This window comes from Suricata suricatta, chromosome 7 (genome assembly GCF_006229205.1).
Source record: "Suricata suricatta isolate VVHF042 chromosome 7, meerkat_22Aug2017_6uvM2_HiC, whole genome shotgun sequence".
Taxonomy (NCBI): Eukaryota; Metazoa; Chordata; class Mammalia; order Carnivora; family Herpestidae; genus Suricata; species Suricata suricatta.
In genome coordinates, this window is record NC_043706.1 from 32474163 (window position 1) to 32494347 (window position 20185).

At 43.4% G+C, this 20185-nt stretch overlaps 1 protein-coding gene and 1 pseudogene across 1 annotated transcript in view; one reads left to right on the forward strand and one right to left on the reverse strand.

Moving 5' to 3' along the window:
- Nucleotides 1-4142: 4142 nt before the first annotated feature.
- On the reverse strand, nucleotides 4143-5802 carry LOC115296729 (annotated as a pseudogene).
- Nucleotides 5803-10630: 4828 nt separating this feature from the next.
- Nucleotides 10631-20185, forward strand: part of UHRF1BP1 (UHRF1 binding protein 1) — a 67944-nt gene continuing 58389 nt past the window's right edge. Inside the window, exon 1 of the mRNA XM_029944181.1 lies at nucleotides 10631-10911. Within this exon, the coding sequence (XP_029800041.1) occupies nucleotides 10868-10911 (44 nt within the window). The 5' untranslated portion in view covers nucleotides 10631-10867. The remainder of the gene's footprint in view (nucleotides 10912-20185) is intronic.

A 20185-nucleotide genomic window follows, 5' to 3' on the forward strand; every position in this document is an offset into this window, starting at 1 on the left:
TGTGTGTGTGTGTGTGTGTGTGTGTGTGTGTATACAAGCACAAGAAGACTGAAAGGTGGAAAGAAGGCAGACCTTGGGACCCAAGGAACAACATAATGAGCTCTGGATTTTCTTTTTGCTTCATACATCCTAGACTTGAAACAGAGGAAGCTAGCAAGCAAGAAATACTGATAGGCCATAGACAAAACATACCCCAAGAAAAGCCTGATTTCTTTCCTTTTAAAAAAAATTTTTTTTAACTTTTTTTTTACATTTATTTATTTTTGAGAGACAGAGAGAAACAGAGCACAAGTGGGAGAGGGGCAGAGAGAGAAGGAGACACAGAATCCAAAGCAGGCTCCAGATTTTGAGCTGTCAGCACAGAGTCTGATGCGGGGCTCACTCAGTAACTGTGAGATCATGACCTGAGCCGAAGTCAGATGCTTAATCGACTGAACCACTCAGGTGCCCCTAAAATGTTTATATTTTAGAGACAGAGACAGAGTGTGAGCAAGAAGGGGTAGAGAGAGAGAGATATACAGAATCCAAAGCAGGCTCCGGCCTCTGAGCTGTCAGCACAGAGCCCAGAGCTTGAACTCAGAACCCAGAGATCATGATCTGCACTGAAGCTGGACGCTTAACTGACTGAGCCACCCAGGCACCCTGAAAGCCTGCTTTCTTTAGGCAAAGGACTAGAAAAGAGATAGCTTAGCTAGATAGAAAACTTTTAGACAATAAATAACCACTTTACCCCAGCCAAACACCACAGGAAAAAAAACTCAGGTGTCACAAAGGCCAAGTGGGGTGCTTATTCTTCCACCCTTATGAGGCTGTATTGAAATGCCCCAAACTCCTGCTGGGGTTTTATCAGAGAAGGCCAAATAAGGAGCTGAGATTATCACGCCCATCAGGCAATAACAAGGCACCAGCCCTCCTGACAGGGGTAGTGGCAGAAGAGGCCTAGTCAGGACCTTAAGAACTTTCAACAATATCCCTGTCATGAGGCTGCATACACCCCCATGTCAGTGGAACCCTTTTGAGGGGCAGTGTGCTACGCTCTGCTACAGAAGTGTTAGTTGAGACCTACTAGAGAGCTAGAAGTCCCATGTTAGCCTAGCAGTAATGAGGAACCCTTCCCTTGGGTGTCCAAGGAGGCTGATTTCCAACCTGGACCTCTATATAGCTTCACCTGACAGTAACAAGAGGGCTTCTTGCCCTTTTGCCAGACCAGGGTGGGAAAAAGTCAGCAAAACAGAAGGTTTAAATAAGATCCAGAATCTTAGGACATAATCCAAAGATGTCCAGGTTTCAATCTAAAATCACTCATCATATCAAGAATCGGGAGGCTCTCAAATTGAATTTTAAAAAGGCAATCAATAGATGTCAACACCAAGAGGCTAGACTTATATGACAAAGATTTGAGAGCCACTATGATAAAAATGCTTCAATGAACAATTATGAGCTCAAAACTAATGAAGAAATAGAAGGTCTCTGCAAAGAAAAAGAAGACATGAAAAAGAAGCAAATGGAAATTTTGGAATTAAAAAACAATTCAGGGGCGTCTGGGTGGCTCAGTTCAGTGTCTGACTTCAGCTCAGGTCAATCTCACAGTCTGTGAGTTTGAGCCCCGATTCGGGCTCTGTGCTGACAGCTGAAAGCCTGGAGCCTGCTTCAGATTCTGTGTCTCCTCTCTGCCCCTCCCCCGCTCACATTCTGTCTCTCAATATTTAAAAAAAATTTAAAAATTCAGTGGATGGGCTTAACAGCAAACAATCAGTAACATGAAATAGTCAGTGAATGAACACAGAATAGTAATAATACCCAATCTGAAAAATAGAGAGAAAATAGACCAAAAAAAAAAAATGAGTAGAGCTTCAGGGACCTGTGGGTCTATAACAAAAGGTCTAATATTCATGTTGTCAGAGTCCCAGGAGGAAAAAAAAGGAAAGAGCCAACAAAGGTACTAGAACAAATAATTGTTGAAAACATCCCAGATTTGTAAGAGACAAACCTATATATTCAAGAAATTGAGTGAACCTCAATCAGGATAACTCATATACTCCCCCCCCACCCGGAGACTTTATTTTTAAGTAATCTCTGTGCCCAGCATCGGGCTCAAATTTACAACCCCAAGAGTAAACGTCACAAGCTCCCTCAGCCGGCCAGGCATCCTTCAATCAGGATAATTCAAAGAAATCCACATCAAGTTATGTCAGAGTCAAACTTGTGAGAATTAAAGACAAAAACTTTGAAAACAACCAGAGTAAAGTGAGACCTTGGTCTTGAGGGAAAACAATTTGAAGGACAAATGTCTCATCAGAAACCATGGTCACCAGAGAGAAGTGGCAGAATAGTTTTCAAGTGCTGAAAGAAAAGAGCTGTCAGCCCAGAATCCAATATTCACTAAAAATATGCTTCAGGAATGAATGGGAAAATAAAGATGTGCCCTGATGAAGGAAAACTAAGAGAATTTATTGCCAGCAGACCTACTTTAAAAGAATGGCTAAAAAGCTCTCAAAACAGAAAGGAAACAATGAATGAATCCCATAACATCAAGAAGGAAGAAAACACAGTAAACAAAACTATACATAAGTATAATAGACTTTACTTTTCCTGAGTTTTCTAAAGTTTTTTAAAAATGTTTTGTTACTTATTTTTGAGAGAGAGGGGAATAGGGGAGGGTCAGAGAGAGAGGGAGATATAGAATCTGAAGCAGGCTCCAGGCTCTGAGCTAGCTGTCAGCACAGAGTCCGATGCAGGGCTTGAACCCATGAACCGTGAGATGAACCTGAGCTGAAGCTGAACGCTTAAGCGACTGAGCCACATAGGCGGCCCTTTTCCTGAGTCTTCTAAATTATGTTGGATGGTGAAAGCAAAAATTATTATGCTGATTAATGTAGCTCCCAATGTATGTAGAGAAAATATTTAAGGCAATTATGAGAGGGAAAAGAGACCTAAAGAGAGGTGAATTTTCTGTACTTCACTTGAACTGGTAACTGACAGTAGAGTAGACTATGGTAAGACTGTGATATAAATAATGTAATAATTAGAGAAACAACTAAAAGCTATGCATCTAAAAGCTCTAAGTATACAAAAACACTATAGACTCTTTATTTCAAAACTTCTTACAGGGGCACCTGGGTGGCTCAGTCGGTTAAGCATCTGGCTTCGGCTCAGGTCATGATCTCACATTCGTGGGTTCGAGCCCCACATCAGGCTTTGTGCTGACAGCTAGCTTAGAGCCTGGAGCCTGCTTCGGATTCTGTATCTCCCTTTCTCTCTGACTCTACCCTATTCCCACTGTCTCTCTCTGTTTCTCAAAAATAAATAAGGAACATAAAAATTAAAAAAAAACTTCTTACAAAGCTACACTAATCAAGACATTGTGTTACTGGTTTAAGGATGGACATATAGATGAATGGAATAGATAGAATCTAGAAATGGATTGTAACTTTTTATCAGCAATTGCTTTTCACCAAGATGTTCCAACGGGGAAAGATTATTCTTTCAAACAAGGGATGCTAAGACAACTAGATACCCACATGAGAAGTAAATGAAGTTGGTCACATTCATCACACCACATACAAAAATGAACTCAACAGAGGGGCCTGGGTAGCTCAATCAGTTGAGTGTCCTACTTTGGCTCAGGTCATGATCTCATGGCTTGTGAGCTCGAGCCCCACATTGGGTTCTGTGCTAACAGCTCAGAGCCTGGAGCCTGCTTCAGATTCTGTGTCTCCCTCTCTCTGCCCCTACCCCATTCATGCTCTGTTTCTCTCTGTCTCAATAATAAATAAAAAAACATTTAAAAAATTTAAAAAATGAACCCAACATGGATAAAATTCCTAAAGGTCCAAGCTAAAACTGTATAACATACAGAAGAAAAACAGATGTAAATCTTCCTGATCTTGAATTATACAACTATTCCTTAGGTGTAACACCACAAGCACAGCAACAACAACCACAAAAGAAATAAACTGAATATCATCAAAATGAAAAGTTTTTGTGCTTCAGGGGTGCCTAGTTGGCTCAGTAGTGGAGTGTGCAACTCTTGGTCTCAAGGTCATGAGTCCGAGGCCCATGTTGGGTGTAGAGATTTTGTAAATAGAGAGCAACAACAAAAAAAGCAAACAAACTGAAAAAGACTTTTGGTGGGAGGGATTGGCAGAGCCATCTGAGGCTTTATTTGGGGAAAGACACTTGAACTGGCTTTTAGTCGGGGGCATGGGCAAGAGGGTGTGTCCAAGGCAGTGGACTCCCCCAAAGGATAGGCCAAGGACCGGGACTGAGGGATAGGTGGGCCCCCCTTTCCCGATGCTCCCCTGCACGGCTTCTTCCCTCACAGGCTCTATGGCAGCCATGGGAGCGGGGAGGCTGGGAGGGACCACAGTTGTTCACTTGGACAGGACATCAGATGACTTGGACACCAGCTCCCATCATGGGTCTCGATCTTCGTCACCAACACAGCCTTGGAGGAGCTGACACAGCTGAGGGAAGTGGAGCTCCCTGCCAGGGCCGAAGCTGGACTTGGAAGGCGCTCAGGCCAGAGCTGACGCCAGAGCTCGTGAGGCTCCTGTAAGATGAGACCAGCCCACATGAGTAGCCACTGGTGGTCTTAGTGTGAATACTCATGTTCTGCATCCCAGACTCCAGCCTGCTCTCCTCACCCTCCAGCAGCTTGCGGTAGGTGGCAATCTCAATGCCCAAGGCCAGCTTGATGTTCATGAGCTCCTGGTACTCCAGCAGCTGCTGGGCCATGTCCTGCTTGGCTCATCACAGGGCGGCTTCTAGCCCGGCCACCTTAGCATTGGCATCCCTAATGGCCTGCTTCCAGGGAAGCCCTCTGGTTTTTGAAGCCCTTGATCTCATCCTGGAGGCGGCTGATGTTCTCGAAAATCTCCATCTTCGTGTGAGGGAGGTCATCTCTGTGCTTCCAGCTAATGTCTGCAGCTCCTTGTACTTGATCTGGAACATGGTCTCAGCCTCAGCTCTGCTGAGATTGGTGATGTCCTTGTACTGGGCCTTGACCTCAGCAATGATGCCATCCAGGTCTGGGGAGCAGCTGCTGTCCATGGACAGCCCCACGGACGTGTCCGAGATCTAGGACTGCAGGCCATGGATCTCCTCTTCATACAGCTGCCTTAAGAAGTCCATCTCGTCGGTCAGCCCTCCAAGCAGGATTCAGCTCCACCTCGTTCATGTAAGCTTCACCCAAATCTTTCTTGACGAGGACAAATTCATTCCCTACGTCTGCACATTCTTTGATCACCTTGTATTTATTCTTGAAGTCCTCCATCCGGCCCTGCCTGTTGCCAAGCTGCACCTCCAGCCTCAGCAGCTTCTCCTGGCCCAGGTTGTCCAGTTGCCACTGAAGATTGTGGGAGTAAGTCTTGAACATGTTGTCATGTTGCTCTGAGCAGTGTTCTGCTGCTCTAGGAGGCTCCACTTGGTCTCCAGAATCCTGTTCTGCTGCTCCAGGAGCTGCACCTTGTTGATGAAGGAGGCAAACTTGTTGTTGAGAGTCTTGATCTGCTCCTTCTCCTGGGTGTGTATAGCCTGGATGTCGGTGTTCACCTCCAGCTTAAGGGGGCTCAGCAGGCTCTAGTTCACTGAGACAGCTGTGATGGCCCTCATACCCCCAGCCCTGCTGTAGCCCCCGACCACACTCATGTTGCTGCCCAGGCCACCCCAGAAATTTCTGCATCCCTGGGACAGGGCAGAGCTGATGTGGTGTCAGGAGCAGCTGCTGAAAGCCCAGGGACCGGAGGTGGACATTTTGTAGGGCTTTTGGGTCACCCTGATGGACATGGTGGAGGCTGGAGTAGAGGCAAGTAGATTGAACCTGACTGAATTTCGAGAAGGAGCCGAGAAGCTGCTTCTAGGGTCTAAAGAAGACTTTTTGTGCATCAAAGGGCACACGATCAGTTAAATAAAAAGATGACTCACAGAATTGAAGCATTTTTTTTGCAAATAATATATCTGACAAAGGACTTGTATTTAGAATATAAAAAGAACTATTGCAACTCAATGACAAAAAGACAACCTGATTTAAAAGGGATCTGAATAGATATTTCTCCAAAGAAGATATACAAATGGCTTATAAGCCATGAAAGATGCTCAACATCGTTAGCCAACAAGCAAATATACACAAATTCTTAAGCAAATATTAACAACAGAATTCAGCAATATATGAAATTTTATGCCATGGCCAAATGAGGTTTATTCTAGGGATGCAGGCTGGTTCAGCATTTGAAAATCCATCAGTAGGGGCACCTGGGTGGCTCAGTCAGTTGAGTCTCCGACTTCAGCTCAGGTCAGATCTTACGTTTGTGGATTCGAGCCCCGCGTCAGGCTCTGTGCTGACAGCTTAGAGCCTGGAGCCTGCTTCTGGTTCTGTGTCTCCTTCTCTCTGACCCTCCCCCTCTCATGCTCTGTCTCTCTCTGTATCAAAAATAAAATTAAAAAAAAAAAAAAGAAAATCCATCAGTGGACTACACCATGTTAACAGGCTAAAGAAAAGTCATATGAGTATAACATTCAATGCAGAAAAGACATTTGAAAAAACTCAACATTACTCTTGTAAAAACTCTCAGTAAAATAGACTAGAGGAGAACTTCCTTAACTTGATAAAGAGCATCCACAAAAAATCTACAGTTAACATTATACTTAACGGTGAAAGACTGAAAGAATGCTTTCCCGCTAAGTTTGGGAACAGAAACTATGTGTGCTCTCACTGTAACAGCATTCCAACCGGTCTTAAGGATCCTTTTGCTTCAAGCTTATGCACTCCTTGCTTGCTGACCAAAGTCTCATGATCTGTAGCAGAACTAACATAGTTTCCTTGAGATTTTCAGACCACTGGCCTTGAGGAGTGAAGGACCCATCTTTCCCAGAAGATAAGGCCTGGCCACATATCAAAACAGTTGCCAATGATGTCAGCAAATCTGTTTAGGGTCATGTTGACAAAGGACAAACCTAACCGCCTTGGTGTTGGGGCCCCTCCAGCCAAAAAGCCTGCAGAGGTGATTTTACTGTGATGGCAAAGCCTCGGGGGGGAGCGTATGTAATCGCAAAGTCCCTAGCCTTGTCTAGGAAGGCGCTACCCTGGATAACGGTTGGCCCTCCCCCCATTTGAGGATCAGGACAAAAGAACATAGGTCCTGGGAGACTGGGGTGCAGTGCTGTGTGGCCTATAGGGACCCTGCTTCCCCTGCTTGAAAATGTGTGCACTTGACTGCTTGACCTAAGTGGATCAGAGACTGGCGTTTGTTCTCCTATTATTCATGCCACTTGGTAATTGTGGTTTCAGCATATGGGCAGATTTTCTGATTGAAACTTCTCCCCTAGTTAGAGGCACCTTACTCACAGACTATTGTTTGAACCTATAAAGAAAAATAGCCTTGTCATAAGCTTCAGTTAATATTACACTATATACGCAAAATAAGACCCCCGCTGATGTATTTTTAGTGATAAATGATGTTTTTTGATCTTCTGTATTGTACCTCATTCCTGTCTTTAATTTTCTGTTCTCTCTTCCATGAAAACAATGATCTTTTCTGAAACATGTGATTCCTAAGAAGTTACAAACAATGTAATCATTAAAAGAAAGATGTGATCACCTATGGTATATAAGACACCAAGGTTCACAGTAAAGTGTGGTCTCTTCCACCATTCATGTTGTCTGTGTTCCTTCTTGTAGATATTTCGCCGACACCAACTCCCTACTCAGGGACCCTTAGACTCTGGTGCGTGGGCTGGTCCCCCGCACCTGGGCACCTGCTTCTCCTGCACACAGCCCCCCTCCCTCTTCTCATAACTACTTCTTCTTCTTCTTCTTTTCTTGTTTCAGAGAAAGAGAGACAGAGAATGAGCAGGGGAGAGAATCAGAGGGAGAGAGAGAGAGAGAGAGAGAGAGAGAGAGAGAATCCCAAGCAGGCTTCAAGCTCAGAGTGGGGTCTGATGCAGGGCTTGATCCCACGATCATGAGATCACGACCAAAGCCAAAATCAAGAGTCATTTGCTTAACTGACTGAGCCACCCAGGTGCCCACAACTCTTCATTTAAAACCTTCCTTCTTTCCTGGATGGGTAAGATGGTCTTTGAGATATTAGTCCACCATCTTCCCAGGTTGCCGGCTTCCTGAATAAAGCGACCTTTCCTTTCACACTGTCACTTGTCTCCCACGTATTTATTTTCGAGTGGCAAGCAGCAGAACCTGAGTTCAGAACCAGTTCTCTGTCTGGTAACATCCCCAGTCCCATTAAACAAAGTGCCAGGAATTGCAGCCTGCTTTATAAATCAAGAAAAGGTAACAAAAGACATTTGTATCAGAAAAGTAGAAATGCTCTGTATACAGAGTGTATTAATGTCAATATTCTGTGATTTGTGATATCATACTGAAGTTTTACAACATGTTACCCTTGGGGGGAACTGAGTAAAGGATACAGGGCTATCTTTGCTTTATTTATTCCCACTGCAAGTTAATATATAATCATCTCAAAATGTTTAACTTTAAAGAAAAAGTATGGATTGGGTCCAAGTTCCTTTTATTTATTTATATTTTATTTTAAAAATATTTTTAAATGTTTATTATTTTGAGAGAGAGAGTGAGTCAGAGAGAGGCAGAGAGAGAATCCTAAGTGGGATCCATGCTGTCAGTGCAGAGCCCATCATAGGGCTTGATCTCACTAACCATAAGATCATGACCTGAGCCAAAACCAAGAGTTGGATGCTTAAACAACTGAGCCACTTAGGTACCCTCTTTTATTTTTATATGTTTTGCAGGAAAAGATAAAACACATTAATACTATTGGTTAGACTATGATTTCTCCTATTACACGGTCCCTAGAAGGGCCATACTTTTTTTTAGAGCATGAGTTTTTGCTTTCAACAAAAACCACTCAGTCACCAGCCATGATAAATTGTTCAACAAGGATGCTGAGTCTCTGGGCTTGGGGAAGCTTTGCTTTACATAGCTGATGTCAGATATCCAGTCAACTGCTAGGGTTCTCCAGGAAAAGAAGCACAAAAAAGCAAGAAATTGCCTCAAGGTCCCCACAACTGGCAGGTGAATTGGAAAGGAGTGATAATGGTCCTGGCATTGCAATCCTGGCAAGAAACCTCTTCCATCGGATCTATTGGTTCCTGTTATGTTTTCAGTTGAGAGGTGAGCAGAGGGACAAATAATGATAGACTGTGCAGGCCTGCTGGAGGGAATTGGGTAGTAGAGCTGCGGATTATTTGCTTCCCTTTTAAAAAGGCAATTTTAGGGGGCATCAGGGTGCCTCAATCCGTTGAGCATTAGACCTCTCTGCACCTGAGTTCCAGCCCTGCATCAGGCTCTGTGCTGCTTCGGATTCTGTGTCTCACTCTCTCTCTCTGCCCCTTACCCATTCACACTGTTGTCCGTCTCTCTCTCTCAAGAATAAACAGGCACTTACTTAAAAAAGGTAATTTGAGGGAACTTCTTGGGAAAACTGATCTTACTATAAGGTACACATAGGAATACATGAATTGTGTTGGTTATTTTAAAAATTTAACATTTATATAGTTGGCCATACTTGAACTATCTCTGGAATCAGATAACAATTGTATAATGTGCCTGTATTAGGTGTATGTATTACCTATTCACAAATTTAAATAGGCGGCCGGACTTCCTCTAAGCCTGTCTCAAAGAGTGTTTTACCAGAATTTTGCTCTAAGATACAAGTCCAGAAAACTGCCACCTTTTCACCTCTGCCACCGGTTCTACAGGTGTCCCCATTATATGGGTTACACTTTTATTTTTATTGTTTTTAAAAAATTTTTAATGTTTATTTATTTTTGAGAGACAGAGCGTGAGCAGGGTAGGGGCAGGTGAGAGAGGGATACGCAGAATCTGAAGCAGGCTCCAGGCTCTGAGCCATCAGCACAGTGCCCAACTCGGGGCTCGAACCCACAAACTGTGATATCATGACCTGATGCCGAAGTTGGACGCTTAACCCACTAAGCCACCCAGGTGCCCCTGGGTTACACTTTTCAATCTATGAATGAAATGAGTGGAAATAGCAACCGAATTGAGAGGAAGAACACTTGGGTTCTAGTCCTGAGTCTCACTAAGTAGTTGTGACTTTGGGCAAGCTTTTTCAACTATTTTCTCGGGTTTCAGTTCCTTACGTGTTAAGTAAACATTTACCTACTGGCTGGCCAGGGAGAGGTTAAAAGGAGCACAGAGGGCGACGCGGCGCCCCTTTCTCAGTTCTTTAGCACAAAGCAGACGGCCGCGGTGGTTCTAAGGGCCTGTGATATTCTTGACACTACTTGTCACCCTGATTCCTGGAGTGGAGTTAGTTGGTGCTCAACCAATAAAGAGGAACCGTGTGAAGGAAGTGAATGAGAAATGGACCAGGCGCTGCGCAGTTATCGGGCGAATTCCTGCCAAAAACTACAAACATGCCGCCTTTCCCTTATGCTTCAAAGCAACTGCGGGAGTGTGAACCTCGTATAGTTTAGAGGCGAAGCCTTTCTGATCTCCCTCCACCGAGGTGCTGACCGCGGGGATGAAGAAGAGAGTACGAGCCGTGTCGCTCCCGCCCTCCGCTGCGCGTGCGCGCGCTAGCCCCGCCCCTCGTCACGCGCGCTCCTCTCGCAGCGCGCGCCTCCGGCCGCTGAGAACCGGGCTGGCAGCGCGCGATCTCCGTGTCCCTCCGGGCTGGCTACCGCGGCGCCGCGCGGGTGGGTGGGATAGTGGCGGAGCTGCCGGCGCCGGGGCAGGGGCCGGAGAGCTCCATGGCGGCGGCTGCGACGGCGGCATCCGGTCCCCGCAACGCGGCGAGTTGAGGGGCCGCCTCTTCACGACTGAGGAGGCCACAGCTGCCCGCCTGCCTTCCACGCGGGCCGCGCCTCCGGCATGGCCGGGATCATTAAGAAGCAGATCCTGAAGCACCTGTCCCGGTGAGAGCGCCAGCGCCGGCCCTCAGCCGTCCCGGGGCCCTTCCTAACCCCCTTAGACCCTCCTCCCGTATGCCCTGCTTCGGGCCGCTCTCCCTCTCTTAAGCCCGAGTCGGGACTCCGTGGCGGCCCTCGGCTCAACTCGAGCTGGACAGCCTCCGGCCCGCTCTGCTGGCCCCAACCATTGTCACCACTCTGCTCTTCCCTCGCCCTGGGCCCTCCTGTTCAGGGCACTTCTGGCTTGCGGGGCACCTCGGGCTCCCCCCTCCACCCTCCCTATCCCTCTGGCCCGCTGCCCCTGCACTCAGTTCCCACATCGCCGAGCAGGTCACCCCGTCCTCGGTTGCACGTCCCCCAGACACCCAGACCGTCCCCTCCGAGGCCCCGAAGGACGCTACCCTTTCCTACCCGTCCCCGCCGTGTCCTGTGCCCACCTCCTTACCCGCCCACCAACCCTTCCACCGCTTCCTTCCTCTCCTTCCTGGTACTCAGCTCCAGACCAGAGCCTTTATCCTCCGACCCTTTCTAAATAAACCTGACCCCCAATCCTTCATAATCTATTTTCCGCTCGGATTTCCAAATCCTACACCGCCTTCCTCCTTCCTAGAAGCTCCCAGCTCCTCCACCTCTTCGTTTGGCTGACCCTGTTGCATCACCCCTGAAAAGGATATAATCCCTGCGCCCAGAGCCATTCTCTTAATCTCGGTTCTCCCTCCTTTGCGTCTCTTCTCATTACACAGACTAAATGGAGAAAGGTCAGGAGAGTTGGGCATAAAGTTTCAACAACCTTCCCTTTAAGATGTGGAGGATTTTTGACGGTCTGCGAAAAGAACGAACAAAGTTCACTTCTTTGCAGCCATTTATTAAGCAGGGTTGTGTCCCTGAGTAATTTGGGCGGGAGGGAGGTCTTGGGCAAAACAGTTTTCAGGTGTAACTGGGTGACTGCCCACTCCTGTGTTGCTGTTGCAGGTTGTCACACTGCTGTGCGCAAAAATTGGAAGCCTTTCACTTAGTTTTGGCTTGTTATTCCAGGCAGGGGTTGGAAATGCCTTAATACTTTTAGCCAGCCTTTGAATCTCAAGGGGAAAGCGATTCGAGCCTTGTCCTGTCGGCACTGATCAGTGGTTCTCAGGAGGTGGGATTAGGGGGGGGCCCCCAGTCAACACGGGGCACCGGGGCCTTGCACTAATGGATCTTTCCTGGTCTGCACTGCCTTGGTGAGTGGTTTGGCGAATAGTATGGGGAGACGCTTTTGCTACCACTGTATCTCTCTTTATGGCTGATACTCTGGCTTATTTACTGTGAACTGTGATTTTAGACTTTAATTAGTAATTAGATTCAGATACATCTGTTGGTTAATCGCCACGTTATGAAAGTAAAAGCGGATTGGAGGTTGGAGCTGAAAAGTGCCTTTGGATCTTGTACTTGGATTAGCTTTCTAATATTTTTTAGGTAGCATTCATTGGGGTGTTCCATGAGTTTGATGATTCTGTATAAAGATTTAAAAATAGAACTAATGGGGGCACCTGACTGGCTCAGTGGGTAGAGGATCTGACTCTTGATCTCAGGGTCCTGAGTCACTTAAAAAAAGGTAGGACCAGCAGCACCTGGGTGGCTCAGTTCATTGTGCATCAGACTTTGGCTCAGGTCATGATCTCACAGTTCACAAGTTCCAGCCCCGCATTGGGGTCTGTACTGACAGCTCAGAACCTGGAGCCTGCTTCAGATTCTTGTCTCCCTCGCTCTCTGCCTTTTCCCCTCTCATGCTCTGTCTCTGTCTCTCTCTCAAAAATAAACATTAAAAAAAAAAGTTAGGACTAATGAATGTGAAGTGGTACAGAAAATTTAATTGAAGGGGAATTATTCATTTGAATTAACATAAAATCAGAGAGTTTTAGGATTTAGAGATGCTCTCACCCAACAAAGCATTGTATTTAAGGGCCCAGGCTCTTTTCTGGTTTACTTTCTTCAGCTGTAAAATGAGGATAATAATAGTATCTAGCTCAAAGTGTTGTTGTGAGGGTTACATGAATAAATATTTGTAAAGACTTAGCACAGTGCCTAGCACATATTAAGTGCTCAATTAAACATGAGCCGTAGTTATTTTATGGGCCATGATTTGTGTGACAATTTGATATAAGCTGTAGACTTCTCCAGAAAAATCCACATATGCAAACAGGATTTTTATAAACCCTGGGGGAGAGTTCTGAACCCCTAAAGCACATGCCTGAATCTTGTAAGGCATCCTGGAACTAGGTGAATAACCCCTGAATACTTTCACTCCCCTCATTTTATGGCTGAGGAAACTAAAGCCTAGAGAGGATAAGCAACTGGCCCAAGTTGCAATGGAAGGTAAGGAAGTGGCATAGAATCCAGCTCGTGCACGCATTCTGTGCACTCTCTATGAATATAGAGTTTTTAAAAAATTTAATAATATATGCTGACCTATTCAGTGGTTCCTTGGAGATGAACAAAGTATCTCTTTTAGGTGAAGTAGGAATAGTCTGACGGACATTGGGAGAAATTTCCGGTTTCCTCAGTGTTGTGTGGTTGACAAGGAGGAGGACAAGGTTTGTGGGTCTGCAATATCAGGGCTCCAGGAAAGGTGGTAGGACACGGGTCTGTCAGACCCTTGGGCCTTTGGCCTAATCATGGCTGACATTTGTGTCTTTGTACGGTGTCTACGGTACCTGCAGGGGCTGGCCTACCTGGAGGGGAATTACAGCTTCTGTGGCCTGCCGTATCTCACGGAGAGAGAGAAGAGGAGGTAGGCTGAGGTACCGCAGTATGGTAAATAAATGTTTGTAGGTGTCTAATAATTACTTGTGGATGATGACAGTGCCACTTGACCTGGAGGAGAGTGTCTTAACAGCAGGAAGGATAGTCCAGCGACTCTCATGTTTAATTTTGGTCATGAAGTTTTAAGATATTTAAAGTGTTTTGTTAGAATGCATCCTTCTTACTTGTAGAGTATTTTGGTAAACAAGATTGGAGGGAGGTGGTCTTCAACATGTTCTTGTTACGTGCCAGCTCTAGGCCAGGTCCTGCTCTGGGCACTGGGGATTCAGCAGGGAAGAAACGTAAATATCTCTTAAGGGCTTTAACCTATGGTTTGGATGATGGCTGTGTAATACAAATAGCTTCAATGTACAGTATTCATTTAAATTGACCCAGGAGGAGACCTTTAGTTACAAACAAAAGTAATCATTAAAAAAAAAAAAATCAAAATTGATTTTTCACTAAATTAGGTTTTTCTTGTTTTAGCTCGCCTTAGCTATTGACCTTTTGTAAAAGAAGAAATATGATTGATTGTCAAATAAGTCAAGGGACTGTGGCTCATGCTAAGAGCATGGGCTCTGGAGCCAGAGAAGCCTGATTCACGTTCCAGCTCTGCCACTTTTGAACAGGTCAGCGTTTCTGAGCCTTAGTTTTCTTATCTGTAAAAGATGAGAATAAGGAAGAATACTATGTACCTAGCAGATTTTTTTTTTTTTTAGGATTGAGGATAAGGTATTTATAAGGTCCCAGCATATAAGTAGGGTTTAATAAAGATTAGCTATTATAACATGACCAGAGAAGTTAGGAATACTGCCGTGGTCTGGGTGACAGCAACCCACTTGACTGGCCCTTTTAGAAACCTACCAGAAGTCTTAATTATTTACTCTAAATAGCTGCAGGAAATGTGACCCCGAGTGACAGAGACACTGCTGATAGGCACGATAGATATTTTAAAAACAAATATTAGTGAAGTCCAGAGGCATACAAGATTTCAGAGTGCCCTTTGAGAATGAGAGACCCTACTGTGAGCTCAGCGTTCTTAGTTCCGGATCAGTGCCTCCCCTCGTTGTTTCTCATCATCCTGAAGCAAGCATGGGGGCCACCCCCAGTGGACAGTGGGGGGCTGAAGGCTCAGAGAAACTGACTGCTGGCCCAGGGTCTGATTAGGTGAAGGTTTGTAGGAGTAGTTTCAACTTCTAGGTCATGCCGCTTTGTACTAGATTTTACTTATTATTGCCTTCATTTCGTAAGTAATTATTTTGTTCATTTTCTTTTCTTTTCTTTCCTTTTTTTTTTTTATTTTGAGAAGGTGTGTGTGTGTGTGTGTGTGTGTGTATGTGTGTGTGCATACACGCAAGCGAGTGGGAAAGGGGCAGAACGAGTGACAGAATTTTAAGCAGGTTCCACGTGAATTGTGGAGCCCAATTCAGGGCTCAGTCTCACAACTGAGGTCTTGACCTGAGCTGAAATCAGGAGTCAGTCACTTAAACAACTGAGGCACCCAGGCGCCCTGCGTATTTTCTAGTAATAGTCAAATTGTATACGTCTTTGTTTCCCTTCTTCATTTTCTTGTGTTGCTTCAGAATAAAGCATTTTTTTAACTTAGCAAATACTTATGATAATAACTAACTGTGTAAATAAGCACTTTACAAGTCTTATGATGACATAATTCTCTGACTAACCTTATGTGGTAGTTATTAGGCCTAGTTTATAGAGGAAGATAGGTTAAGTAACTTGCCCAAAATCATAACTGGTAAGTGATGGAACTGAGGTTCAAATGTAGGCACTCCGATTCTCTTTGCTCTTCTGCTGCTATAAGGTTCTCATCTACTGAATATTTCAAACTGAATATACTCTTGTCACCAGCCTCCGTATGAAGAATATTACCAGCACCTAAGAAGCCCCCTTGTGTCTTCTGTCATTATCTCTACCAAGGAGGAACCACTGTCCTGATTCCTAACAATATAGAGTAGTTCTGTTTTTGTACTTTATATAAATGGGATCAGATGATACAGGCTTCTGTGTCTGGCTTCTTTAGCTCAATGTTATTTTTGTGAGATTAATCAAGTTGTAGACTTTGCATTTTCATTGCTGTATGGCATTCTATTATGTGAATATACCTCAATTTATTTATATATTTTAATATTGATGGACATTTGATTAGTTTCTCAGGTTAGGGCTAAAATAAACAGTGCTGCTAGGAACATTCTAGTATATGTCCTTTGGTGAGCAAATGTACACATATCTATTGGGGATATGCATAAGAGTGGAATTTCTGGATTGGAGGATATGCATGTGTTAAATTTTAATAGATATTGTTAAACAGTTTTCCAAAGTGGCTGTACCAATCGCCATTTCCACTGGAAGTATTTGAGAGTTCCGGTTGCTCTTTGTCCTTACCAACACTTGGTATTTTTCATCTTTTTCATTTTAGCCGTCTGGTGGGCATGTTTTGAAAAAAATTTTTTTGTTTTTTTTTTACTTTACCTGTGGTAAACCAGATGCTACTTTATATTTACCTCTGTTTAGGTTTTAGATCCTGATCTATTTGTAAATTTTAGTCACAAGCAAATGTCAGAACATTGAAAGCATAATATCTTTTTTGGAGGAATGTTCAAATTAGGCAGGTTAAATAAAAATAATTAGTAATTTATAACTACCACCCCATAACATTTCTTACTTGGAATGGATCTGAGGTTTAGCTCCCCGTCAAAATAGCAATCATGGTACATTAAGAGAAAGGAGGGACAGTTCTTCAGGCATTTGGGTGTTTGTTAAATATTTGGTCTTCAGACTACCCTGGATATTAAATAGTTTCATTCTCTGCTGTAAGCTGGGTACCACATTTGCAGAGCATTTCATCTTTACTAAAGAAACTAAAATTTGAATTTCACAGCTTTAGTGTTACAAGCTTTGTACCTTTCCAAGGTGTTTTGTGTCTTAAAAAGTAGCATTTAAAAGTAATACTTTTTAATTTAAAGCAGTACTGTTGTTGTATCTGACACATAACAGTTTAATGTATGGTTCACAAATAATGAAATTACCTGCCTTGAAAAATTGATTGAGAGGCTCGTCAGTGTAGCAGAAAGAACCAGGACTTTGGATTGCAAAAGGTGGCTGCACATTTTGACTCTGCCACTTTTAAGCTGTGTGTTCAGCAAGTCTTTCAGCTTTTTGAAGCTTAGTTTCCTTATCTGTAAAATGGGAGACAATAATGCACAATATGGTTTTGAGGATTAGAAATAATTTATCAAAGTGCCTGATGCTGAAAAAGTGTTCAATAAATAGTGACTAGTACTGTTTATCTAGTATTTGAACAATCTCAAGAGAGATTGCTGTTAGTTTCTTTTTCTTTTTTTTTTAAGTTTATTTATTTTGAGAGAGAGAGTGTGCAAGTGGGAGAGGGTCAGAGAGAGAGAAAGAGAGGGAATCCCAAACAGGCCCTCTGCCCTGTCAGTGCGGAGCCTAGCTCAGAGCTTGAACTCACAAACCGTGAGATCTTGACCAGATCCAAAATCAAGATTCAGACTCTTGACTGACTGAGCCACCCAGGTGCCCCTGCTGTGAGTTTCTGAAGATAATACTTTTCACCACCTTTGAGGTTGTGCCTAACATATCTAAAGAACTAGACATTTGAGGGGCACCTGGGTGGCTCAGATGGTTAAGCATCTGCTTAACCGAATGCTCTTTGTATCAGTGCTTAAGGAGAGAAGAGAACAAGGGCTATTCCTATTTATCATTAAAAAAAAAAATACCAAGGTGTAGTATAACGAGGAAACTTCGACCTCGGTGTGGGTGAAATAGCAGAAATAACTACACAGAGTTGGGTCCTTAGTGAATTTACTTACACATAATCTAAGAACATAGCACAATCATATACTGTATTCTTAGAGTGAAAAAAACATCAGAGGTCATTTAGTTATTCTCACCGAATGTAGAACCTGGCTGAATAATAAAACTGCAAGTATGGCTTTAATCATTGAAAGAAAAGTTTCTTTCATCATGGCTCAATTCTCTACACCCACTGGAGCATGTCCTCTGTGATGGCAGGGATAGTGGTCCCTTGGCTGCCTTGAAAACCAGAGAATTTGAAGATGCTTTGAGTGGGTGGGGGAGAAGATGTGTGGAATCAGAGTGTATGGCTGGAATTCAGGGAAGCCTAAACTTGGGGAGTGGGGATAGTGGTGAGGGGCTGGGGGGGAATCCAGTTCACCCAGTATTGTTAAGAGACCTTTTATGTCTGTGTGATGAGGCAGGCACTTGATACTGATGTGCTATTAGATACTATAGAACGTCGTCCAGTATTTATAAGCCATAGAATCAGTATCTATATAGTAAAGAGGAAAACAAGTATAAAATAATATAAGTTAGAATTTAGATAAAGGGTTTGCGGTTTGTACCTTCTTGCCATGAAAATGAGGACTAGATGTATCATAAAATATTTGTTGGATTGACATTGTTTTATTTGTCTACAGTGATGATCATTTTACATATATTCTTAATATTTATAGTGCATTGGTCATATCTAGCTTGAATGTCAGCCCATCGTTTAAAAAAAATTAGAACAATGGTGCACCTGAGTGGCTCATTCGGTTAAGTGTCCGACTCTTGATTTAGGCTCGAGTCATGATCTCACAGTTTGTGAGTTTGAGCCCTGCATCAGGCTCCATGCTGTCAGTGCAGAGCCTACTTGGGATTCTCTCTCTCTCCCTCTCTCTCTGGCCCTGCCCCACTTGTACTCTCTCTCTCTCTCAAAATAAATAAATACACTGAGAAAAAAGGTGGGGGGGTGTGTGCGCGCCTAGGTGGCTCAGTTGGTTAAGCGTTTGACTTCGGCTCAAGTCATGATCTTGTGGTTTGTGGTTCCAGCTCAGAGCCTGGAGCCTGCTTCTGATTCTGTGTCTCCCTCTCTGCCCCTCCCTCACTCATGCTCTTTCTTTCTCGAAAATAAATGAACATGAAAAAAATTAAAAAAAAACCCAGAACATTAATGGTGGGAGGTCAGTATATGTAAGTCTCTGACTTATGGAGTGGTATATTCTCAAATTTTATTTCTAAGTTGGGAATTTGGAGTCTATAGTTGAGTAGAAATAGTGTATTAAGTGTTGAATACGTTCCCAAATGAGCTCACAAAACCCATAGTGGGTTAACTATATATAATATAAGCTCAGTAGGTGGAGTTTTGAGTCTTGGTTGTTAGGGAACCATTTGAAGGAGGAGTGGAGATGAAACAGAGGAAGGAAAAAGTTTTTTCTCTCCCAGTCCTTGGAGTAAGATCTTTTAGATCATTGAGATCACTGTGTCTCAGCAAGGATTTTTTGTGGTTGTGATTTAGGAGCATGACCAGCATTTAGTCAGCGGGCTGGAGATGCTGGGGTCATGCAGTGTGCAGAATAATCTCACACAAAGAAGCATTGTCCTTTGTCCTTTTTGAATTTTCAATATTTGTCAGATGTTTACATAGGTGAGTTGCCTGTTTATGTAAACATAGAGTTTAACTCGGTTGTAATAAACACAAAATATTGTACAGCTTTAAACTACAGTGAATGTTCTAGACTGCACCTACCTTGAGGGAGGATGTTTTTTTTTTTAATGTTTATTCATTTTTCAGATAAAGAGAGAGACAGAGTGTGAGCCGGGGAGGGGCAGAGAGAGAAGGAGACACCGAATCTGAAGCAGGCTCCAGGCTCTGAGCTGTCAGGACAGAGCCTGAAGTAGGGCTTGAACTCACGAACTGCAAGATCATGACCTGAGCTAAGTCAGGTGCTTAACTGAGCCACCCAGCTACCCTGGGAAGATTGTGTTTTTTTTTTAAATTTTTTAAAATTTTGAATATAACACAATTTATTTTTTTAACATATGCAATTATTTTCCATCATTTACAATGCAGTAGTTATAATGACACTCCAAACAGAAAAGCAAAGTAAAAAATCAAAACACCAACTTCTATTTCATGTAATTAGACTTATACAGAAATTAGAAGGTTAAGTAACAACTAGAAATCACCTAATTTCACAGCTATCTGAAGTGGCAATCGTTATATAGCAGTTTATCTATGATACATTCAAGATAAATGATACAATTTATTACTTGCCCATAAGCTACAACACAGCCTGCTTAATACCTTTCCTCAAATTCCACCTCTATACTACAATATACTTGAGGCCCATGCGAAAAAGTAGCTGCCTTTTATGTAGGAAATGGATGATTAAGTCTTTGGTGTTATAATAGCAACTTCATTTAAACTTAACCACCCCCACCACCAAAAAAAGAAGAGGAAAAAAAAAGTAAAGAAAATAATAAGATAAAAACCCAAGACACACTTCCTATGGGGGAAAAAAAACCCCAGCATGTAATTTCTGTCCTTGACGGAATGTATTAAATAAGCAAACACCCCCAACAAGCAAAACAAGTACTACAATGTAAAAATATTAGAAAAAGAAAACCCTCTCACATGCATAAATGAAAGATTGCACACAAAGAACTCACATCTTTTCAA